General features: G+C 50.8%; 2 protein-coding genes and 1 long non-coding RNA gene across 3 annotated transcripts; 1 reads left to right on the forward strand and 2 right to left on the reverse strand.

The window, feature by feature from the left end:
• Positions 1-2: 2 nt before the first annotated feature.
• LOC106003995 lies at positions 3-10,003 on the reverse strand. Its single transcript, XR_001176810.2, has 3 exons — positions 9,875-10,003; positions 3,713-3,807; positions 3-115 (listed from the first exon to the last, which is right to left on the reverse strand). It is a non-coding gene; the product is annotated as an uncharacterized LOC106003995 (long non-coding RNA).
• Positions 4,138-5,447, forward strand: SFN (stratifin). Its single transcript, XM_004741090.3, has one exon. The coding sequence runs from the start codon at positions 4,207-4,209 to the stop codon at positions 4,951-4,953; it is 747 nt and encodes a 248-aa protein (XP_004741147.1). The 5' UTR covers positions 4,138-4,206; the 3' UTR covers positions 4,954-5,447.
• A 5,136-nt stretch (positions 10,004-15,139) lies between the features above and the next one.
• On the reverse strand, positions 15,140-24,688 carry GPN2 (GPN-loop GTPase 2). The gene is made up of 5 exons (XM_004741088.3): positions 24,074-24,688; positions 23,343-23,499; positions 20,569-20,729; positions 19,433-19,563; positions 15,140-15,759 (listed from the first exon to the last, which is right to left on the reverse strand). The coding sequence occupies exons 1-5, from the start codon at positions 24,482-24,484 to the stop codon at positions 15,687-15,689; spliced, it is 933 nt and encodes a 310-aa protein (XP_004741145.2). The 5' UTR covers positions 24,485-24,688; the 3' UTR covers positions 15,140-15,686.
• Positions 24,689-24,847: the final 159 nt, after the last annotated feature.

The following is a 24,847-nucleotide window of genomic DNA, read 5'->3' on the forward strand; positions in this document are numbered from 1 at the left end:
ATTCCGAGATTTAAAGATTGATTTATTTAGCAGGGGGCTGGGGGGAGGGGCAGAGGAAGAGAATCTTCACATTAAGTCCCCACTGAGCACGGAGCCAGATGCAGGAGGTTATATCCTAAGAGGAAACCAAGAATCAGTCACTCAACCTACTGAGCCACCTATGCGCCCCACCCCCCCTTTCTGGAGATTTAAAAGAAGAGGCACAGTGAAGCCAGAAGTGACATCAGAAGAGTAGCCAGTGTCCTCTTCAGTCTTCTCTTCTAGAACTGGTCTCAGTGCCAGAGGCCTTCAAGCCTTAGGTGACCTCAACAGCGCCAACCCAAGGTGGGACTGTCACCCTTGAACTGAACCTAGCCCAGGTTAACAATCTCATGGAACCTTCCCTTCTCCCAGCTGCTGCCCCACATTGAGATATGCACACCGTATGCTAAGAGCTAGAAAATAATTACGGCAGCCATTTAGCAAGCGCTAACCGAGTGCCAGGCCCATTTTTTTCACCTAAACCTATGAGGAAGGTGATGTCAGCATTTTTTTTTTACAGATGAGGGAACTGAGGCATAAGGAAGGCACAGGAGTTGTGCAGGATCTCCCAGCTGATAAAGCAGCAAATCGAGGATTTGAACCCAATCTCTGCCCTAACCTCTGACCCCTCTACACTACCCAAGGAATGAGTAGGGCTCCTTCAGGATTAGGGCCTCTCAGAGGGAGAAACCCAATTAGAAGCTGTTATTCACAGCCATCAGAGGGCTTAGAGGTGATCTATGCTGGCCTCCTTGTACTGATGGGAAAACTGAGGCTCAGAGGCAAGATGGGACCTTCCCTTCTCCCGAAAGGCCTTAAAACCGAGTTGGGATGCAGTTCCACAGCCCCACATTCCCTTCTCTTTCCACCAACTCCACTCTGTGACCCAGACTGGACTGGTCTAGATGTGGGATACTCTAAACAGAGCCTTGAGGAGAAAAAGACTCGGGATCGCTGAGTCATTTAAAAGTAATCTAATAATCCCTCCCAAAGGCAACTAGTAGAATGAACCCTTGACTGGATAACTGACGTCTTATTTACAACTAACCAGGGGGAGAAGTGTCATACCTCCCTCCAGTCACTTGTTTAATTTGATCATTCCAAGACTGGAAAAAATTTCATAGGAAGACCTTTCTGGATTCTAATCACTCCCTCCCGCTGTACTCAAGAGTCCTGTCTGTTCTCAGTGGAGCTAGATAGCAACTGGCTGCTGCCTTCTCTGTCACAAGCCTGTGACTATCGCTTGCCTCTTGAACATGCTGTGGGGATGGATGCTATATGGAGGAGAGCGGGCAGGATGAGGAAAGCCCCTTTTGAGCCACAGCCCCGACTCCCGTCCTGCTGACTCAGGCTGCTGACGGTGGAGCTCCGTACCCTGCCAGGGCCTGCCGTCTCCTGCCTGCCTGGGCTCCTGGACTTGGGAAATGGAGGCCTGGAGGCAAAGGGAGGTGTCTGAGACAGGAACTGAGTCAGGATCGACAGGCTAGAGCGGGCAGGAGGTAGCCTGGCTCCCAGATTCACCCCTAAGCTTCGGCAGGCGAAGGGAGGAGGAGTGAAGAGGCTTCCTTTCGCTCTTCTCTCTTCTGGCTGTGCTGAGGGCATGGAGCTTGTGGTCTCCACCACCACATCTGGCTTGAGTGACAGGAAGAGAATGCTGCCTTCCTAGAAACAGAGCACCTCCAAAATTCCTAGGCGTGCCAGGCCCTGCCTTCCAGGTTTCTGGTGCTCTGGGATCTCTAGCTTTCCCCCAGGACTTGGGAAAGCCTGAGCTGGATGACTAGTACAAAGGAAGGTCCTTGATGGCCTCAGGCCTGTGTAGGCCAGAGGAATGTCTGCTGGAGAGGGAGGAGACAGTGCTGAGTGAGCACATCTGACCATTCATCTGTCTTCTTTCTCCTAAGGACACTCAACTGGGGAGGGTCCAGTCCTCAGGTAAGGCTTGGTTTGGGACCCTGTTGTCATTTCACAGAACCCAGCTCCATGTCAGTGCTTTAAGGGTATGTGGTTATAATAATAAGATTGGTTGGATTTTTTTCATATGATAATAACAGTTACCATTCACTCTACTATGTGCTTTTCCATCAACTTATTTAATCTTCACAACAAACCCCCTTTTACACTTAGGAAGACAGAGGCTTACAGAGGTTAGGTCACTTGGCCAAGGCAATACATCTTCTAAAAATTAAACCCAGGCAATCTTATTCCAAAGATACTAGGTTATTCTAGCTCTTATAGAAAATAATACATATCTACCGTTGAAGAAAATAGGAAAATCAAAAGGAAAAAAAAATCACTTGGAATGCCACTACCTAAAGATATGCTCTATTAAATTAGTACTTTAATGCATTTCCTTTCCATCATTTTCTGTGTGGGTGATCCCATCTGAGCAAAGCCTTGGAGATGTCAAGCCTAAAATCCCTTCTGTTTCCTTGGAAAACCTGTAGTATCTGCCTAGGCATGCTGCTCCTTTTCCTTCAAAGAGGCAGATCTCCTCTTTGGTTCTGAGTTCTGGCCTAAGCCTCCCTCCAGGAGGGGAAGGTGGGCATTGAGGCTCCAACCAAGAGGAACCAGGGAGAGACAGACCTGTGAAATGGCCCTGGCACCCAAATTAAGCTGGCTGGATCCCAGTGAGGGAAGCCCCACCCTTGAGCCCCATCTGAGCTTTGGCTAGGGGTGGGGCAGATAAGGAGGAACCTACCCTCATGGGCAGGGTGCCGACACCTTCAGGTGAAACTCCTGGCTGAATGAGAACAGCATCCCAGCAAAGAGGGACAGAAGGTTGGCAAGAGAGAAGCATCCCATCTCTGAGGCCTCTGCCAGGGGTCAGAGGGAGGGCCACAGTCCAAGGGAAGGGACAGGGAAATTTCTAAGAGGCAGGCTGGGGGAGGCAGCACTCACCTGGGACTGCTACCCCATAAAACAAAATGGTAGGTGTCACCACCACCTTCTTTATCTCGGTCCTCTCTCCCCAGGTGCTAGCGTCCCCCGCTGGGGATCCAAAGTGGGCTGAGCACCCAAGTGGCCTGCTTCCCAGTCTTTGACAGAGGGCAGGCTGAGTCAGGCAGGAAAGCTGGGCCCCCACCCTGTGTGAGCCCCGCTGATACATGATGGCAGGCGGCTTGGAGGGGGTAGGTGACCTGGCGTGGAGAGCCAGAGGGTAGGTCCTCAAACAAGTGGCAACAGGCCACCAACTTGAAAGGGAAAATTGTGCTGTAATGGGGAAGGTGTCCAACAAACCTACTGGGTGACTAATTACAAAGGCTGGGCTGGAGCGTCAGGGCCCGCTCGTTAAACACTTCATTAAGTGGCACCCTGAGCGATGCCACCTGTGCATCCTGGGAACTCAGAGGGAACCCTGAGGGGGAGTGATGACCGGGGGATAGAATCACTTCAGGCAAACTCCGGAAGAAGCCTGGATGTCACTTCTAAATACAGCCTGGACCTCACAAGGCAGAGGCCTTGACAGGAGAAGCCAAAGGAAGGAAGTAGGATGCAGGGGGCTTAGTAGCTGTGTGACCCTGAGTAAATCTCATCCCTCAGCATTCCCATCTCTAAAGTGGGAGTAATAGTCACAGTGTGTCTCACAGAAACATGGTAGGGATTAAATTCAATCATGGATGTGAAGGTGCTTGGGAAACTGCAGCCCTACCTAAACATAATTATCTCACCTGAACCAAGGTGGGACATGTACCTGGTAGGATTAAGAATCCGTCCTCTTGGGTGCACCGATCTTCATGGGCTCTAGCTAGGCTGAAGCAGCCAGTTGGTTGAAGCCATCCTTGGCCCCTGGAAGAACACCACGAAGGAGGATCTGATTCGAGAAACTGGGGCAGCTCTGTGGGCATTCATGTAATCGAAGCCCTGAACAAGAGGGGGCAGCCTGGAGCCCGGAAAGGTGTCTGTGCAGATGGGGCCAACGCCCAGCCGATTTCTCCCGCTGACTGCCCCTGTGACTCACCCCACAGCCCAGCCTTTTACCTTTAAGGAAGAGCCGGAAAGGGTGTGGGGAGAATAGGAGAGGGAGGCAGGTCCTGGGCCCCAGCCCCGCCCTCTGTCCCTGCCCACCCGTCTCTGGGGCCCGGCCATCCAGCCAAAAGGCAGGCAGAGAGCAGGGGAGGCTCAGAATCCAGTGTTGGTTTCAAGGCAGCGAGTTAGCCCGCCACCTGTCTGTCTGTCACCAGAGCCATGGAGAGAGCCAGTCTGATCCAGAAGGCCAAGCTGGCAGAGCAGGCTGAACGCTATGAGGACATGGCAGCCTACATGAAGAGCGCTGTGGAAAAGGGTGAGGAGCTATCCTGCGAAGAGCGAAACCTGCTGTCAGTGGCCTACAAGAATGTGGTGGGTGGCCAGAGGGCTGCCTGGAGGGTCCTGTCCAGTATCGAGCAGAAAGGCAACGAAGAGGGCTCGGAAGAGAAGGGCCCCGAGGTGCGAGAGTACCGGGAGAAGGTGGAGACTGAGCTCCGGGGCGTGTGTGACACGGTGCTGGGCCTGCTGGACACCCACCTCATCAAGGAGGCAGGTGATGCTGAAAGTCGGGTGTTCTACCTGAAAATGAAGGGCGACTACTACCGCTACCTGGCTGAGGTGGCCACCGGTGATGACAAGAAGCGCATCATTGACTCAGCCCGGTCGGCCTACCAGGAGGCCATGGACATCAGCAAGAAGGAGATGCCGCCCACCAACCCCATCCGCCTGGGCCTGGCCCTGAACTTTTCAGTCTTCCACTATGAGATCGCCAACAGCCCCGAGGAGGCCATCTCACTGGCCAAGACCACCTTCGATGAGGCCATGGCTGACCTGCACACCCTCAGCGAGGACTCCTACAAAGACAGCACCCTCATCATGCAGCTGCTGAGAGACAACCTGACGCTGTGGACCGCCGACAACGCCGGGGAAGAGGCAGGCGAGGCTCCCGAGGAACCCCAGAGCTGAGCCAAGCCCGCCCCCTCCCTGCCGCGCCCTGCCCTCCCCAGCACCTCCACCATGGCAGAGAGGACTAGTAGGGGTGGGAGGGCCGACCCCTCTCCCCGAACGCTCTGCACCCTGCTCACAAGAGCTCCAAGGAGAGGGACCAGCAGAGCTAAGGCCAGCTGGAGCCAGAGGGTCCGGCTCTGCCTGCAGCTGTGGGAGCTCCTCGCCAGGGGTCAGCCCACCCACCTCTGCTCTCTGCACCCCTCCTCCAAACCCCACCGCCAACAGGGCCACCTCTAACCCCTCCTGACTCTTTCCCACCCCGTTTGCCTCTGAAACTTAGGAATTGAGGAGTGTCCCACCCTTGCGGCTGAGAGCTGGACTGTGTGGCGGATGAGTGTGTGAAAGACTGAGAGAGAGTGAGAGCGAGTGAGTGTACGACCCAGAATGACAGGGAAAGCGTGTCTGCTGGGTGTGACCCTGTTTTCTCTCAATAAAGTTCCCCTGTGACACTCCTTCTGTCTCTTCCAGTTATTGGTGGAGGGATGGGACAGGGACTGGCTTATGATTTTCAGAGACCTTGACTTTTGCTTCTGATTTAGGGCCCTGACCTCTCATGGGGCTGGCTCAGTGACCTACAGGCAAGACTTTGGAGCCAGTGACTCCAGGTGAGAGGCTAGGGGGTGGGGGTCCAGCCCTCCCAGGGGGGGCCCCCACAAACTGGTCTGGACCCGGGAGGGTCAGGAGAGCGCAAAGGCGGCTCTGACGCTGCTCGGAAGGGGCCCAGGGCAGGAGGCCGAAGAACCAGATCTGAGGAGACAGGAAAGCAGGGAGTGTCAGGTCCATGCTACAGGGAGAGGCTGTAGCGAGCGGCAGGGAGCATCCCAGATCGGAAAACGAGGAAGAGTCCCATCAAGCGCTCCAATCCGAGAGAAGGGAAGCACAATCTGGACAGCGGCATGACGCCGCCATTAAAAGCCCATATCTGAGAGGGGAATGCCCCCGCCCCAGAGCTCGGACGCGGGGACAAGATGAGAGGGGGAGGCGAGGAGGAGCCGCGAGCTGGGTGGGAAGGGCCGCGGGGAGCGGAGGCCACCCAAGCCAACCTAGCTCACCGCCTCCGCCCCCAGCCGCCAGCTCCGTCACGCCGGGACCCTCTGCAGCCTAGCTCGGCTCCCGCCTTCACCGCCTGGGGCTGGAGGCGGGCCCGAGGCCGATATCGCCCAATCTCGGGAGAGAGCTGCTCAGGAACCCGCCCCCGGAACCCGACGAGCCAATGGGGGAGAGCGCGGCGGAACGCGCGGGGTGTGTCTTCCCTCCGACCGCCCGGCCCAGCGGGCGTCTCGATGCTCAGCCGGAGTGAGGGGTTCCCTGTGCAGTCCGCCAAGCCCCAGGGGCAGCGCTTTCCCGGTTTCACTCAGACAAGTTGCCACCCGTTCAGCCCGAGAGCTCCGCATCTACGGAGCAGCGGGACCGGGAGGGGCCGTGCGGCAAAAGGAGTCCCCGCCCTTTGAGTCATCTGCTCTGCTGGCGTTGCCCGGCCTGGGCAGGCGGGCAGGGTTGGCCGCCCGGCCACCAGTGCGTCCCCACTACCTTCCAGGATCCAGGCAGCCCTGAATCGATGAGCTTGGACTGTGTCCCCGACTGGCTCTGCGACCTTGGAAAAGCCATTAGAACCTTCCCTGGGTCTCAGGTTCCCCCTCAGTATCAAAGGGTTTGGGCGAAAGTCTTGACAAAAACTGGGGTGTCAAAACTGCCTTGGGTTTGAATCCCAGCCCTCCTTGGTCAAGACTCTGCTTTTCGTTTGTGCCTTCTTTTGTAAAGTGGGGATTGAAAAACTGTACCTAAAGAATTGCTATGGGGCGCCTAGGTGACTCAATGGGTTAAGCCTCGCTTTCGACTCAGGTCACTATCTCAGGGTCGTGGGATCTCTGCTCGGCAGGGAGCCTGCTTCCCCCTCTCTGCCTGCCTCTCTGCCTACTTGTGATATCTCTGTCAAGTAAATAAAAAAAAAAAAAAAAAAAGAGTTGCTATGAAGTTTGAGAAAATAAATGTGCCTAAAGTAGTCTACAGGGCATGTTCAATACATGTTAGCTATTATTAAACCTTCCAGCATCAGTAGTCTAGGGTTGATCCATTTCCGTACCAATTGTCAGTCAGGCCTGGTCCAGAGGAGTAGCTTTATTGTTATTTTTTAAATTCAAGTTGTTTTTTTTTAAATTTTATTTATTTCTATGACAGAGAGAGATCACAAGTAGGCGGAGAGGCAGGCAGAGAGTGAGGAGGAAAGCAGGCTCTCTGTGGAGCAAAGAGCCCAGTGCAGGGCTCTATTCCAGGACCTGAGCGGAAGGCAGAGGCTTTAACCCACTGAGCCACCCAGACACCACCAGGAGTAGCTTTATTGCCAAAGCTGTCCTGCATGCTCACTGGGCCACCAGAGGATACTGTCCTGATATCAAGTAGTCACTGGTAAGATAGAGGGAACTCAGTTCAGCCTCCTCAGGTTCCCCAGAGTCCAAGTTTGGTCACACCCGAGGGACTGGAAATTGAAGGACTCTTATCAGAGCTACTTCTACAAGGGAAGCTGGCAGGACCACTCTGCTGCCTTCCGAGTTCCGGGTTTTCTCTTCTCCTTTCCTGGAAGGGTGTTGGTTTTCAAGGCAAGCAGGCAGAGACTCTGGATTAGGGCAAGTGACTCTCCCTCTGATCTGGAAGTGACCCATTTTCTCTTACCAGACAGGTCTGGTGACTTTCTCTTAATGGGTCAGTCCGGGAAGAGATCTTCTTTCTTTTCTCTCACTCTCTGACTTTTGTCTATCTTACACCACTCATGGTTGCCCTATATGGGAAAAGAAATGAGCTACCCCTAAGGTAATGTGTTGGCGTTGAGAGATTCCAGAAGCAGATGCTGTGGATTGGAATATCACCAAATCAGATGGCTAGGTGTGAGCCAGTTTAGGCACCAGCTTCTGACCATGAAAGTCCCAGACCTTTTTGTTTATGACATAATCTCTCTAAAGCTTTCTTACCAGGACGGAATGTCAATGAGCATCTCTTGCCATCTCTTCCTGACCTAAATTTGACATTTACATTTTTTCAGTCCTACTGTTAATGGGTACGGAATTTCTTTTGGGGTGATGCAATGATCCAGAGTCAAATAGTGTTGATACTGGCGCCTGGCTAGCTAGGCTCAGTCTGAAGAACGTACAACTCTTGATCTCGGAGTTGTGAGTTCAAGTCCCACATGGTTGTGTAGAGATTACTTAAATAAATAATAAATAAAAACTTTAAAAAAAAATCACCAAAGTGTTGGTATTTACACAACTTTGTGAATATACTAAAAACCACTAAACTGTACTCTTGAGGGGGGATTAATTTTTTAAATATGATTTAGTTAATATATCCTGTATTATTAGTTTCAGGGGTAGAATTTAGTGATTCATCAGTTGCATGTAACACCCAGCGCTGCTTACATCAAGTGTCCTCCTTCTTGCCCATCATCCCAATGCTCCAACCTCCCCAGCCACCTCCCCTCCAACAAACGTTAGTCGGCTTCCTGTAGTTGAGTCTGCTATGGTTTGCCTCGCTCTCTGTTTTTATATTATTTTATTTTTTCCTTCCCTTCCCTTATGTTCATCTGTTTTGTTTCTTAAATTTTACATATGAGTGAAATCATATGGCATTTGTCTTTTGAGAGGGATGATTTTTATGGCATGTGCATTTTATCTGAGTTTAAGTGTTTTCTCCTGGAGTTTTCCAAATTCCAAAGCCAAATTCCAAATTTCCAAAGCCCAGCTTCAGGTCAGAACATGACTAGTTGCCTCCCCTCTCCCTTTAACATGTATACAAAGCTTTTGGATATGCTATCCTACCAACTCCTTTCCTTTATAGAGGGACATTTATTCAGTTATGATTTCATATCTACTTGACTTCACCTCTGGGTTTGCAGCCATGTGCTGGGTCTATTTCTTAACTCTTCAGACAGCTTCCTAAAAATGGTAACTTTGTCTCATTATTTTTACGTTCTTCCTCCAGTGCCTTCAGCAAGGTTTTTGTACAGGACTATGCTCAGAACTTAGCTTTATTTATTTGTATTTATTTTTTAAAATGTTGTTGTTGCTGTTTAAATAATCTCTATACCCAGTGTGGGGTTAGAACTTAAAATCCTGAAATCAAGAGTCACGTGCTCCATGGACTGAGCCAGCCAGGCGCCCCTCGGAACTTAGTTTTAAACCATCCTCCCAAATGCCTGGAAACCCAGTGGAGTGCCAGGTCTTCTATTGTGGAAATGGAAATACAGCTGGTTCTGGGATGAGGCAGGGCTGTCTAGACAGAGATTGGAGCTCACAAAGATTCAGTAACCCCAGCCCTATCCTTCCTGTCCTGCCAGAGTACCTGACCCACCAGGAAATGGGGCTAAGGGCTTGAAAAGATCTTCCTTTCCCAAGAAGTTGACGGATATAGGAAAAATCTACAACCTATAATTTTCTAAAGAAGGTATCTACTCTTCTCACATATGTAGTTACTTCAGAGAGCAAAATGCAAATTGGCTGTCTAGAACCCCAGGAGTAGAAGATAAAGGGCAAGGCTTTGAACTAACCAGGACCCTAGGGAGGTAAAGTCACTGGGGTCAGGCAGACCACAGTGGCTCCTTCCAGAAAAGCAAGACACTCCTACACACACATGTCCAGTGTCCAAATGTCCAGCACCTTTTTGAGAAAACCTAATTTTGGATGCTTGCACCGAGACTGCCCATCTGACCAACAGGCCCCACTTCTTCCTAGAGAGTACAGTAATAACAATGGCTGGAGCGCCGGCCGTGGGCCAGCCACTGTCGGACCTCGTCCGCACAGAAATACATAGCATCTTTGTTTTGCCTATGAAGAGACTGAGGCTCAGAGCGGCTAAATAACCCGATAACTAAGGTTATAAAATTACTTACATGTCTGGGGAGTGGAAACGGGTCTAAATCCAAGGCCCATGATTCTTAAACTACAACAGCTGTTTCCAAATTGTGTTCAGAGGGTTCCCCATAAACTGCCACAGGGCAGGAGGCCAGCAGTCTGGGTTTCCCCTGTTCCCACACACATTGGCTAAAATCGTCACACATATGTCTGTTTTGTATACTGGAGTTTCATGAGTTAAAAATAAGTTTGAAAAGAACCACATGATGTTATGCTGCCCTGCTTGTGTCTTGGACTTTCTAAGAATCCAAACAGACTTTTTCATCGAACCGCCACCCCAGGGCCCGGCAGAAAGGAATTGTCTCCAATGGGAAAAGACTGTGTAGGGGGCCAATTTCCTGGCACGTTCACCAAGTTAAACGTTCCTTCCCCTGGTTACATCCTTTGTTCCTTTCCAATTCTTCGCCCTGTTCAGAGGGCTCCCCCAGCCCACTGTCCCTGCCGTGGGAGGGGTGAGGGGAGGGAGGCAGGTTTCTGCAGGGTAGGTGCGCTCCTCTCAGAACAGTCCCCGCCCCACCTACCCGGTGAGTCAGGAGCCAGGAATGTCTGTGGGGGCAGCAGACAGGTATGTCACCCTGGGGGTGTCAGAGGCTGATTCATCTCTCATCTCCACCCAATCTTCTCCTTGGTGCTCTCTGGGAAATTTAACTCATTATCTGTCTAGAGATAAAAGAGGAAATTCCAGACTCGGAAAAGCATGGAGTCTTCAATCTGGGGCTAGGTATAATACCGAATACATCAGATTATGGCGTTCAAGGAGTATTTGTTATAAGAGAAGAAGGAAGACACATCCCCTGGCTTTCTTCCCTCAAGTAAAGTTAACCTGAAATATCCTTGTCTGACTGTAGAGGGGCCTGATCTTAACTCAGAATAGGCTACGTAACCACGGGTATGACTGAAGAGTTGGGAGAGGGGCTCCTGGGTGGCTCAGTCAATTAAGTGTCTGCCTTGGGCTCAGGTCATGATCTCAGGGTCCCTGCTCAGTGGGGAGTCTGCTTCTCCCTCTCCCTCTGTGTCCTCCCCAAGTAAATAAATAAAATCTTTTTAAAAATTTTTAAATCTTTTTTTTTTTTTTTTTAAGATTTTATTTATTTGACAGAGAGATCACAAGTAGGCAGAGAGGCAGGTGGGTTGGGGGCGGCGGGGAAGAAGCAGGCTCTCTGCTGAGCAGAGAGCCTGACAGACGTGGGGCTTGATCCCAGGACCCTGGGATCATGATCTGAGCAGAATGCAGAGGCTTAACCCACTGAGCCACCCAGGCACCCCAATAAACAAAATCTTAAAAGGAAAAAAAACAACAACAAAAAACGTTGGGCGAGATCTTACCCTTGTTCCAGTATTCCTTAACCTCTGTTTCGATCATTCCACAAGGACTGTGAAGGCTTCAGGATTAATGTAAGGGAAGAGGTGGTAATCCAGTGTGATGCGGAGCACAAGGGAACATTTCTTTTTTCCTTTTTTTTTTTTTTAAATTAACATATAATGTATTATTAGTCCCAGGGATACAGGTCTATGAATTGCCAGGTTTACACAAGTAGAAGTAAAACTTCACAGCACTCACCACAGCACATACCCTCCCCAAACGAGGGAACATTTCTTGATGTTGTATTTGCACAGCAAGCAGATAGCACCCCCCACACTCATACACACACACACACATGCACACATCCTCCAATGTCCGAATGTCTGGTGTGTTTGGAGGAAAACTTGATTTCCGATTCTTGAAGCAAGATAGCTGCAGATTTATTTAGGATGGCTTTGTAGGGGCCTCTCATTTTGCACAACTACTTCAAGGTCTTGGATGGAAAAAAATAAAAATGAAGCTTTGCTATGTATTCTGGTCCAGAGGGTCTTCCCAGTACTCATATTTTCTCACCTCATTTGGGCTCCAAATCCCCAGCCCCGTCCCCTCATAACTCCTCAGTCTTAGGCCACCTGGATCTCTGGGGCCATCTGAAATTGGATCCTTGGCTGGAAACGAAGGACACAGTGGCCTGGAAATGAGGTGTATGCTTTCCCCTGGCCTCAGCAGGCCTGATGCCATCGAAGTATGAGCTAATCCAGACTCTTCCTTCTTTTTTTTTTTTTTTTTTAAAAGATTTTATTTATTTATTTGACAGACAGAGATCACAAGTAGGCAGAGAGGCAGGCAGAGAAAGAGGAGGAAGCAGGCTCCCTGCTGAGCAGAGATCCCGATGCGGGGCTCGATCCCAGGACCCTGGGATCATGACCTGAGCTGAAGGCAGAGGCTTTAACCCACTGAGCCACCCAGGCGCCCCCAGACTCTTCCTTCTAAAGGCTAGGTGAGCACTCAACAGCCAGGGAGGAGAGAAGGAAAAAGTGAAGGGGGAAAAGGAGTAGGGGGCTACTGCTCCGCCTGCTAGAGAATTTCTCTTTAGGATTCTGGGGTGGCTGGGCCTCCCCATTGCTTTAAAAAATTTCAAAAAATTTTTGAAAATTTTTTGGATCTTAGTAGTGGTAGGATGGGTCTGCCATCACTTCCCTCCCCTTCTCGATAGCCCTGGGAAAGGCGAGAGAATCTCTGAGGTAGACCTTCCCACAGACTCTAATGCGATCAGGCTTCCTTTCTCAGCCAACTGTGGGTAAGCATTTTACTAATTCAGAAACAGCTGAGAGCAGACTGGCTGTGCTTCAGCTCTGTGGGTTTTAGGGCGTCACTCTCACTCCTAAGCCTCTTTGTCTGCGCTGGAAACCTGTCCAATTAGCTGTGACCTCTGATAAGTTCCAAATAGTATCTTCCAATTTTTTTTGGGGGGGGGTCCCCCACTTTTTTTTAAAAGATTTTATTTATCTATTTGACAGACAGAGATCACAAGTAGGCAGAGAGGCAGGCAGAGAGAGAGGAGGAAGCAGGCTCCCTGCTGAGCAGACAGCCTGATGTGGGGCTCAATCCCAGGACCCTGAGATCATGATCTGAGCGGAAGACAGAGGTTTTAACCCACTGAGCCACCCACGCGCCCCTCCCCCACTTCTTTAAATAACTTTTTATAAACAATTTCAAAGTAAACCTTTAACCACTCATATAAATGGAAATGCACATATCCTAATACCAGTAGTTAGCAGAGATGACCAAGAAGGTTCCTTCTAAGGCACTCAGAGATGGTTTCCTCCCTCCAGAGGTTGGTCATGATTGCCAAGTGAGGTCTGGAAGTGAGAAGAGCACTTTCAGACAATGCCGGGGAGATGCACAGTGCTGCTTTTCTGGAAAGCATTTTGGCATTATGAATCTGGAACCTGGGAAACATCAGCTGTTTCATTTCTAGGATGTAATCATAAGCTAAAAATCAGAGACTCAAAGATTTGAGCACAAAGATGTAATCACAGAACTATTAACAAGAGCAAAAAAAGGGAATAATTTCGGTTAACCATGGGAGTCTGGACGGTGAACGTCACTGCCTCACCATGAAATATTATCTTATAAACATTTAAAGGGTCTTTATGTTTTTTATTTTTTAAAATATTTTATTTATTTATTTGACAGAAATCACACGTAGGTAGAGAGGCAGGCTCCCTGCCGAGCAGAGAGCCTGATGCTGGGCTCAATCCCAGGACCCTGGGATCATGACCGGAGCCGAAGGCAGAGACTTTAACCCACTGAGCCACCCAGGCACCCTGTCTTTATGTTTTCAATTGCACAAAATAGGGTTAACTAAAAAAAGCAGATTACAAAGCAAGTGGAGCATATTCCCGTCATACAAAGGCTATAGCTATCCCTTTGCACATACGGAAAAGTAAGACCAAAAGAAAACCACAAAATATATTGAACATTTAAGTAGAAAATTTGTTATAGATTACAAGTATTTTTGATTATTCATATGTTATGGGATTATGGGTGACTTTTTTTCATTTTCCAAGTTTTTTTACTTTTCTATCAGGGGAGAAAAAAAAGAAATCTCAAGAATGGTTGCCCCCTGCCAGCCACATCGCAGGATTGTCTTTCTTGTGCCCGCATTGTGCTGTCCCCTCCCCAGCATGGCAGAAAATCATTTTGCCATCAGTAGAAGGTGAACAGAGGTCCATTTACTGGAGGAGAAAAAAAGCCTTGCTGTCACACCAAGGCCTGAAAATTAAGTTTTGGATGACTTCCATCTTCCCCACTTCAAGACTACGGCAAATACACGCTGAGAGGGCTTGGCTACAAGGCCATAAAGTTCAGAGGCTTTAACCTTCCTTCCAGCTGGCTTGCGTTGGTGAGAGCCAAGGTGACGGGGTGAGCGTCAGAAACCCTGACCACAGCCCTTGGTACTATATTCAAAAACAGCACCCACCCTCTCAGCTTACCTGATGAGGGATTTGTCCAGCAACCTGGGCGTCGGGATTCCTGGGCTCCAGGCCCCACTGGTGACTCAGTCGTCCCCAGGCTGTGCCTCCTGGCCTCAGTTTCCCTGGCTTGCTCTGTTGATACTCCCCACCTACTGCAGGGTGTTAATAGGGGTGTGGTGCTTTGAACTTCTCAGATGAAAGAGGCTGGGGAAGCAGCACCTAGTTATTAGCCCCTATCCGGCTGAGCGTGGGAGTGGAGGTCGCCTGCTTTCATATATATCCAGCTAGAGCAGCGTCCTCATGGCCCCTCACTCTTCTGCCTTCTGCTGTCTAATGCCACTTCAGAACAGATTTTCCCAAGTCGAATTCTCCAGTCGCCCAAACCACCAGTGACCTAGCATCCCTTTGATTGCTGATTCAGTAATACTCTACAGGTGTTTAAATTCTGTCTCCTGATGGGCTACAGGTCCTGTGGGAGAAGGGCTGTGGCTTTTCACTACCTAGAATTCACAATTAAGAAGTCAGCGAAGTGAACAATGAGATAGGCTGACCAAAGTTCAAACTCCTCATCTGTTTCCTCACGGTAAGATGAGGCTTCCTAATACTCTGTCTTGTCTCAATCTCCAGGAGTTGCTGTGAGAGCCCCATGAGAAGCATGTGTGTGGAAGCACTTTGTAAAATGCCAAGCCCTTCTCGCGTGTTAACAGGACCAACTGTCTGCAAATACGACTTCTGGCACAACCACCATCTGTCCCCGGCTGCCTCCAGGCTGTGGCTGGGGGGGAAAAAAAAAAAAGGCCTGGGATGCCACCTATTGGTCAAAAGTATGAACTGCACTCAACCAGTTAATCGCAAAAGCAAACCGTTTCAACTCCCAAACCATGTTCATTTTTGCCACACTCCTCACGTCATGTTAATACTTAATATTTTTCTTTAAATAACTCACTTTTTATACACAATTTCAAAGTAAACCTTTAATCACTCGTACAAATGGAAAACTAGTTAACACCTGCCAAAAAGGAATACAACCGTAAAATAAATACCATTAAGATGAAACGTTCAGATCTGCCAGAAGCGTTGCCTGTGAAAACTCAAGCTCGAGTATCATTGCTAAAACCAACTATTAACAAAATCACACAACTGGAGTCCGCATGTCAGGCCTCTAGCACAGTCTGCCCTGTATAAAGAAACGACTCTTCTGAGGAAAGGTGGCATTCCTTCGTTCTGCCTCAGCTCTCTGGGCCTGGATGGTTGGAGAAAGTTTAAAGTTTCAAAAAGTAGAAAATAAACTGCTGTATTTGTAGCATGTTCCATCACAGGCCAAGTGGAGCCAGCACCAAATTCCTGGCAACAGCAGTGAGAGCTCATGACCACTGAGGGGTGGTGGGTGCTTGGCTCTGGCTGGGAAGATCACTCTCGGCTCTGCAGTCCGCTGAGCTGTCCGCGGTCACGGGAGCTGCCGTGTTCTCTGGCGCAGGGTTACGCCTCTTGACCTCCAGCTTGCTGCTACAGCTGCATGGCTTCCTGCTCCACGGACTGGTCAGAGGGTGCCAGGTACTTCTCCTGGATGCCCAGGGTACTGAGGGAGGCTGAGTCAAGGCTGGTAGTGCTGGGAAGGACGAAAACTGGTCAGGGCAGGATCTGACCTCTATGGATGCTGGCTCTCCAACCCCGTCTGGCAAGGGGCCCCCACCCTCTCCCTTTCTCGCCCTGATAGCTCCAGGGCTGGGTCTGAGAAGCCCCTTGATACATCCAGACCCAAATGCTCCTGTATTTGCCTCTTCCCCACATCACTGAGGCTCAAAGGACCGGAGAGCACGAACCCTCTGGCTGTTTTAGGGCATGTGCTCTCCACCCAGACCACTGGGGGTTTAAATCCTGATTTTGCCACTTCCTCTCTTCTCGTCCATAAAATGGAGTTGCTGTGAGGATCAAATAAGACAATGAATACAAAGTGCCTAGTACGGCACCTGGCACACAGCACTGCTTAGTAAGGGTTTCTGACTTCTCTTCTGCTGTGGGAGGAAACTCAGGGGAGTGCAAAGATGACAATACATTTCTGCTTGGACTATTGGGTACCTTCTACTTCTCTCTGGGACAGCGGGGAAGTGGAGCGGGAAGGCTACAAATCAGATTCACAAAGACTGTGACACTGCTGAGGATGCCCCGGGAGGCTGGCCGGCCTGAGGTCTGAGCAGAAGATGGCTGTCGGCCGTGCTAGGCTGGCCCACCATGGCTTTTCTACTAGATGACTCCAATGTCAGAAACTGAGGTTCTCCAACCAGGGAGACCAAGATTTGAACTGTTTTTCCAGCATATTCAGGGACAAGGCCATGTACCTGTCACTCTCAGAGCCTCAACTGCCTCATCTGTAAGAAGGGACTGAATGAGGGGCGCCTGGCTGGCTCAGTCAGTTAAGCGTCTGCCTTGGGCTCAGGTCATGATTCCAGGATTCTGGGATCAAGCCCTGCATTGGGCTCCCTGCTCAGCAGTGAGTCTGTTTCTGCCTCTCCCCTTCTGCCTGCTTGTTCTTTTTCAAATAAATAAAATCTTAAAAAGGGGGGGAGGAGCGCTTAATGAGGTTTAAACGAGATCCTACAAGCAGGGTACGTAGCACACTGACTGAATAATGTTCAGGGTATAGTCCTTCTCTCCCCTCTCTTATGGATCCAGCCACCAAAATCCATCCCACTGCTACTCAAACTGACCTGCAACCCACGCCCCTTCCCCTTCACTTTTCCTCAGGAGGTGATGCCATGTTCCTGTGCGAGTCATCCCTGAGGATCACTCAGGGTAAGTGGAATCCATCCTGCTTGACGCGCAATAATCTGAAATGTGCCTTGTCTCCAACCTGTAGTCTACGATCCTGAGCAGGGCTCAGAAAAACCTGCATCTGTCTGACCACCTGTCCAGGCCGATCTCTGCTCCCAGACAAAGCCCCGTCCTACGAGTCCCGCTGTTCTACTTGCAACCCCCCGGACATACCTCACCCCTGAACCGCCAGGCCTTTGTATCTACTGTTCTCTCTGCCTTGAATTCCCTTTCCCTCAGCCTGGCTAACCCTCACTTGAAGATAACACAGCTCATGGGCTGCCCCCTCCACAAAGCCTTCTTTACCTACACCTACCCACTCCTTGGCAGAGCAGACTTTCCCCTCCTCTATACCAGTCCTTAATCATCCTATAGATAGGGTTAAGTTGAACCTTAAGAAGATTAGGAGATGGGGGAGAATCTAAAATCAGCACAAATGTGTATGGTTAAAAAACAGCCTTGAGGGGCGCCTGGGTGGTTCAGTGGGTTAAGCCTCGGCTCAGGTCATGATCCCAGGGTCCTGGAATCGAGTCCTGCATCGGGCTCTCTGCTTCAGCGTGGAGCCTGCTTCCCCCCGACTCTCCCTCTGCCTGCCTCTCTGCCTACTTGTGGTCTCTGTCAAATAAATAAGTAAAATCTTAAAAAAAAAAAGAAAGAAAGAAAGAAAGAAAGAAAAAAATAGCCTTGAAAATTCCTTAAATCATCTATAAAAAAGTATACAGTTCTTTAAATAGAATCCTGCACAATTAACACTACGAATGCAGAAAGTAATGCACCGTGTGCAAAAACTCACGTCACTACTGGAAAGGCCCCTTCTCTCTCTCTCTTTTTTTTTTTTTTTTTAAGATTTTATTTATTTATTTGACAGACAGAGACTACAAGTAGACAGAAGCAGGCAGATAGAGAGGAAGGGAAGCAGGCCCCCCGCTGAGCAGAGAGCCCAATGCGGGACTCGATCCCAGGACCCCAAGATCATGACCCGAGCCGAAGGCAGCGGCTCAACCCACTGAGCCACCCAGGCGCCCCCGGCCCCTTCTCTCTTGCTGAGCACACGCAGCTGCACTTGCCGACCGTAACTGCAAGTGTGAGGCAGCAACACAGCCCCTTTCTGGCGCCCTACACGCTCTACTGCCACCATTTATATGTGTCTGTTTCCCTGGGAGCTTGGTCTCCCACCTGTGGCCTGCCACAGATCCGTTAGGTACTGGCTGCCATTCTCTTCCTCCATGCCCAGGACTCTGGAGCCCCCTTGTCACTAGCACGCCACATAGGAGTCAAATATCTGAAACTATCCTAACTGGTCTACATTTCCCTGTCCTGCCTCCCACATGGCCTCCATGACCTGACAGGCACCTACACAAGACATTAGTCCACTCCAATGGTCACTAATACAACTCTAGTTCTGAAGGTCCAGCTGCCTCCCAGACAGCTCTGGCTGTCCTCATGGTCCCCTCCAACATAGCCCATGGGCCAGGGCCCATCCCTTTCACCCATGTGACAAACCTGCCCTTTCCTCGCCTCGGGGCCAACACAACCACCCATACCACTGTATTAGCTGGAAACCTGCAAGTCGAACTTCTGCTCTACCTCCATTCATCCCATAACCACCCGGTCGCCAACTCTGGTAGCCTACCTCCTTTTATCCAATTCACACCCATCTCTCCATTCTCACCACTCATGTTTCATCTATTCTCAACTACAGACTGTGAACATTTTCCTGCCCCCACTCACATCCCTTAAATGCAATTTCTGCACTTGGAACGACTTTTTATTTATTTATTATTTTTTTAAGATTTTATTTATTTATTTGACAGAGAGAAATCACAAGTAGATGGAGGGGCAGGCAGAGAGAGAGAGAGAGGGAAGCAGGCTCCCTGCTGAGCAGAGAGCCCTATGCGGGACTCGATCCCAGGACCCTGAGATCATGACCTGAGCTGAAGGCAGCTTAACCCACTGAGCCACCCAGGCGTCCCTGGAACGACTTTTTAAAAATGTACGCCCGATCATGTCACACTGTGCAGTCATATGATGCTGGTTCTCACTGCCCTCCCGCGAGCTGACGTCCACACTCCTTGGCAGGGCACACAAACTCCCCGCTGCCAGCCCTCTACTGTCCCTGCACCCCTACATCCCCCTGTCCCTTTCCCAGTCAGGACGCCAAGCACACTGAGGCCCTCGAATCTCTCCCAAATGGCCACCGCCCTTTCATTTCTCAGCATCTGTACTTGCTGTTCCTTCTAATCAGTCTCTCCCCCCTTATCCTTAGGTACAAGCAATACTGAAGCCTAAGGGACCAGCCTTTGCACCTGAGAGACAGTCACCAGGGAGCCCAACTGGTCATCATGACATCATGAATCAGTCATCGACAAGGGTAGATGTGGCTATTCCTGAACCCCACATCTCCCCTTGGCTGTGGCTAAGAGGCTACAGAGCAAGGATACGAGGAAAAATGGAAGTCGGCTCCCATGGCAGCAGACATCATGGCCTCTAGGCTTCGCTGTTCTTGGACCCCGAAGCAATAACCATTGGCTTTATCCACAGCCTGCAGGACCCGCTGGATACTCTCCTTGTCCTGGCCAGGGAAGGGAGAGACAGCTCTGTGAGTGAAACAGGTGTGTGGAACTAAGGCTATACCAAACCGCCTGCAGTCCCCAAACATCCCCCTTGACCTTGCTCACGAAGCCTCTGGACCTGTGGCTCCTGCACCCGGAGTAGCTTTCCGTGTCCCTGGAGCCCTGGCTACATCCAAGCCTTCCTGTCCACCAACCCACCCAAATTGGAAGAGGTAAGCTCCTCTCTGTACACCCACGGTCCCCTGGGGCTACCCTCTTATAGCTTGGATCCTACCAGCTTACTGCTGACAAGTTATTAACTCATCTGCCTCCCCTCTTCAACTTTGTACCCCATAAGGTCAGGGACTTATTAATTAAGGTAATCCTTGGTGCCTGGCACAGTCCTTAGCTAACCGTAGGCACCCAATAAATATATATATGATGGATTTGCTCATGCTCAGAATAGTGATACGAACAGTTCATACATCACATGATGGGAAGGAGATGAAAATAATGCACGTATGAGTTGTCAGCACGATGACAGAAAGCGCTCAATAAGGGACAGTTGTTATGACTAATATTGTACGCCTCACTTTCTCATTTTAGAGGAGAAAATTGTGGCATTAAGTAGGGAAGAGACAAGCTCACTCAAGTCCACACACAGGGGCTGGGCACTACTTGGTAAAGTCAACAGACAGTTAGATGCCCATCCTGAAGGAGGCTGAGAGACCTTAGGCCTTGGTCACCTCCCTTGCTGACGATTTTCTGAAATCACCCATTTTCGCACTAATGAGGGAACATGTGTTCAGAGAACCCAGCAATACAGAATCGACAGGGCCAAACTCTGACCCACCCTCTTTATTAGAATCTTGCCCATGAGAGCCACTGGTCATAAAACCAAGGGGACTGAATGATAGTTAGACCCAAGACAAAGACCACTGTCAAAGCCTCCTGTTGCCCTGGGCTGGTGAGATTCCAGGCACTGTCAGAGCCCAGGCGATGGCTACGCCTCTTAGTCCCCGTACCTGAATGTTGAGAGGGATGAAGGAGACCAGACTGTAGTCTTCAATGAGCTGCACGAGTTTCTCATTGAGCTGACGATAGTGGCGGAAGAAAGGGTCAGAAGCCAGGTGGTCGAGCAGGTAGGAGAGGTCCAGGACCTCTGTGTAGTAGTCCAGGTTGAAAGCTAAGGAGAGAAATTAGGTGTTCAGGAGCAGCCGACACGAGGCTAAAAGACCCGAGGACAGGGACCATATTTCCTTTCTTTCTTCCTTTTGTCTTCATTCACTCATTCATTCATTCCTTCAGTCATTCAACAAATATTTGTTGAGACAGTGAAATGAGCTTACTCGGAAGAAAATTCTTGGTTTTACCCATCGGCTCTGTCATTTCCTAGCTAGATGGGACTGCTGTGAGAATTAAATGCTCTAAGTCCCAGTGTCTGGTACACACAAGCACTTGGTCCATGGTAATAAATAACAGGACTGAATGTGTCCCAAGCACAGTGCTGGGTCCCTGCCGCATGGTCAGGCAGTCACACCCCCCAGGACCCGGCACATGCACCATAAGGACTCGCAGGGCACTTCTGGTATAAATCACTTTCCCTTTCTGGGCCAGCTCCTTCTGAATGTAAAATGAGGATACCAGACTAGATGACTCCAAGTTCTAGGAATGCAAACTTCCTCTAAGAGAAGGAAAGCAGGCCTCCCTGCACTGTCCATTTCTGCTGGAAAACTCGAGCACTTGGGTTACTCAACTGGTTTGTCCCAGAACGAGGTGAGGCAATCAGGCTGTTGGACTGACTGACTCACTCCCTACACCCAACATGGGGCTCAAACTCACAACCCCAAGATCAGAGTCACATGCTCCTCCAGCTGAGCCAGCCAGGGGCCCCTTGGTCTCCTGTCTTCTAACCAGAAACTGTCACCCCTCTGCCTGCAAGGACCAATGTCCTGGGCATTCCGACAAACTTCCTGGATTGCCTGACAGGTACATTCTTCCCCAGGAATTAAGCAATTGGGAGCCAGGGGCACCTGGGATGGGATTTCATCTCAGCCAACATACTAGCTGTGTGACATAATGTCTTTGGGCCTCAATGGCCTCATCTGATTTGCACATCAGTCTCTTACGAGGATGATGGGCAAGAGTCAGAGGTAGAAAGGTTAAGGACCACCACATAGCCATCTGGGCTGGAGGCCAGGAAGGTGGGTGGGGAGAGGGGCTTGGGAAGACTGCAAATCTAGGAATAGATAAAATTTGGCTTCAGGGCTCACCAAGAGATGAACCAGGACTCTGGGCTGAGGCAGGCCCTCCAAGGTGCTGGCATCCCTCCATGCCCTGACTGACAACCAGTGGGCCTCCCGGAACAACGCCCTGACATGTCATGATCCTAACAACCTTTCTTCTTATTCACTGCTTGTCATTTCAGCTTTTCTTCTCCAGGTTCCTTTGTGGCTGGAAAAGCTATTTAGGGAACTGAGGCCCCCAGCTCAGCACACTAATTTTGCAGGAATAAAGTGGTAGCCAAAATGCCCCTAGGCAACTCCCCTGCCTCCGGCTTCTCCCTTAGTCCTTCCCAGCCTGATAAAGGCACCTCTGTGTGTCCATCTGTCCACTGGCACGGACAGAAACCTCACAGGGATCCTTAATTCCTTGGTCTCCATGTCCAATCCACCAGGAAACCCTGTTTCTTTCTTTCTTTCTTTTTTTTTAAGATTGTATTTATTTGACAGAGAGAAACAGTGAGAGAGAGAACACAGGCAGGGGGAGTGGGAGAGGGAGAAGCAGGTTTCCCACTGAGCAGGGAGCCCAATGTGGGGCTCGATCCCAGGACGCTGGGATAGGACCTGAGCTGAAGATAGACGCCCAACGACTGAGCCACCCAGGTCCCCCTAAATCCGATTTCTTTTTTTTTTTTTTTTTAAAGATTTTATTTATTTATCAGAGTGGGGGGGGAGTGAGCACAGGCAGACAGAGAGGCAGGCAGAGGCAGAAGGAGAAGCAGGCTCCCTGCTGAGCAGAGAGCCCGATGTGGGACTCGATCCCAGGACGCTGGGATCATGACCTGAGCCGAAGGCAGCGGCCCAACCCACTGAGCCACCCAGGCGCCCCTAAATCCGATTTCTTGAGTGAGTTTTGGATCGATCTACTTCTCTCCATTCCCACTACCACTGTTTAGACTGCTGCAAAAACCTCCTCAAGGATCTTTGTTTGCATTCTTGCTCATTTCAATTCATGCCCCACAAAACAGCCAAAATGACGTTCTTAGTTCATGCAATTTCCTTACTAGATATTCATCAATGGCTTTCCCTAGTGCTTCAACAGTATAGGTTCTGGCCCCTGTCTACCTCTCTGACCTCATTTCCTATCACCCATTCCTGACTACTACCTCACTACCCAGAGTTTCCCCTCTCTGCCCTCCACTTTTTCCGTTAACACAAACAGCTCTTTCCCTAAGGGCCTTTCCTCCTACTGGTCCCTCCACCAAGAACAGTCTTGCCTTGGCAGGCTCCTTCACACCATTCGGGTCTCAGCTCAGGTAGCACTGCTCACTCCCCTCACTGCCAACCACTCATTTTATTTGAATTCCTTTGCAGTACATATCACCGACTATATAGCTCTCTTGTCCCCAAAGCCTGGAATAATCTCTGGCCCAGAGTGGCACAAAACAAACAGGCAGGACTCAGAACCTGCCTGTGGCTATGATAAATAAGCCATGCATGGTCCCTGGAGGCAGCTCTCCTCAGCTGAGATCTGTTTCACTCCTGACTCCCTGCCTGCCCAGAAGAGGAGCCCTCACCCAGCTTCCCATAGTGCTCAATGAGGTCCATCTTGGAGAGGAGGTTGACATGGGGCAGCTCCACATGCAGCATGGTGGCCAGGGACGTACACAGTACGGAGATGAACTTGGCCGGGTCTGTGCAGTAATGAGAATCCACCAGGTGAACGGCAGTCAGCTGGAAAAGGAGGAAGAGACAGAGTGAAAGGCCTGGTGAAGCAGGAAACATCAGGGCCTATGTCTTTCCCCAAAGACTGGGGACTCCTGAGGACAGAGTGCAAGCCTTCCCCATCAGTGTCCTCCTGCTTCAGCTTCATTCTCACAGCGACACTCATTTCCTTCTGCCAGGAAATAAGGAGCATTTTTCCTTACAAGATGCCCTGTACTGTGCCTCCCGGTGGTCAACTGGCTCAATTCTGATCGCACCTGACTCTATTTCATTTACTTTTGCCCAGCAAGTCACAGCAATCACCATACCGCTTTCTACATAATGCCTTCCACACTTCCAATAATCCCAAATTGGGTACTAGCACATCCATTCTGCAGATGAGAAAACTGAGGTTCAGAGAAAGAAACTGACTTACCCAGGTCCACACAGCGAGTCAGTGGCAGAGCCTGAATTCGAACTCACACCAGTTTTACTCCAAAGCAACTCGGCCCCTACCTCGCTGTGTGACATGGGGGCGTGGCATCTGTCCTCCCTGTTTCAGTTCCTCCATCTGCAAAAGGAGCCTGCTCGACCCAAGACGCACCCTGAGGTCCCACTGCGCCATCTGGGAGAAGATGCTGCGCAGGGCGCCGTGGTGCGTGCAGAGCTCCACCTGGCCCGGGCAGTCGAAGAGGAAGTAGTGGCCGCGGAGGGGATCTAGCTTGGCACGCAGCCAGTCCAGGTTGGCCTCCAGGTACTCCATGCAGTAGAGCAGGCCGCCGTTGGGCCCCAGCCGCAGCGCTTCCATCACGTCGCCCAGCCCCACCAGCTCGCCCACGTCCACGGCGCACTCGTAAGGCAGCCCCTCGTTGGCTGGGTCCAGGTTCACCACCGCCACGCGCCGGCCCAGCGCGCGCAGGAACTCACTCATGCCCAGGCAGTACGTGGTCTTCCCAGAGCCGGGCGGGCCGATTACCGCCTGCCCAAAGGCCGTGGTCGGGGCGGCCCCCGCCATGGGCGGCACGCTGGCCCGTGCGGGGCAGATAAGCTCGGCAGCGACACGAGCCGAAGGAGACGGGATCCCCGGAGTGCAGTTCGATGGGGGTCGACGTTGATCCCTGGAAGAAGTGCAGGTACCCGCGCACTGAAAGGGGACCAATGACCCGGTACTAACCGGACTAGCACCCGACTTCCGGACGACGTCGGAAACGGCGGGGCCCGGAGAGGAAGTCCCGCCCCCCTGACGTGAGCGCAACTTGGCGTCGGGGGGCGTGGCGACGCGCAGCATTTCTACCCGAGCCTGGGGTGGTCCCTGCGGGCGGCGCTGGGGTCTCGTGGGCGACTCCAACCCAGGTTTTCCCGACCGTCCCCCCGGCCT

The sequence above is a fragment of the Mustela putorius genome, unplaced genomic scaffold, assembly GCF_011764305.1.
Source record: "Mustela putorius furo isolate JIRA1106 unplaced genomic scaffold, ASM1176430v1.1 tig00003853_pilon_pilon_pilon, whole genome shotgun sequence".
Taxonomy (NCBI): Eukaryota; Metazoa; Chordata; class Mammalia; order Carnivora; family Mustelidae; genus Mustela; species Mustela putorius.

Excerpts from the sequence above, each read along its gene's own strand:
- SFN (XM_004741090.3), top strand. The coding sequence starts at position 4,207 with ATGGAGAGAGCCAGTCTGATCCAGAAGGCCAAGCTGGCAGAGCAGGCT.
- GPN2 (XM_004741088.3), bottom strand. The coding sequence starts at position 24,484 with ATGGCGGGGGCCGCCCCGACCACGGCCTTTGGGCAGGCGGTAATCGGC. Across the intron at positions 19,564-20,568 it reads TCATCCCTCTCAACATTCAG|GACAAGGAGAGTATCCAGCG; the intron begins GTACGGGGACTA and ends TTCCCTGGCCAG. Across the intron at positions 15,760-19,432 it reads GCCGACTTCCATTTTTCCTC|TACCCTGGGCATCCAGGAGA; the intron begins GTATCCTTGCTC and ends AGCCTCCCTCAG.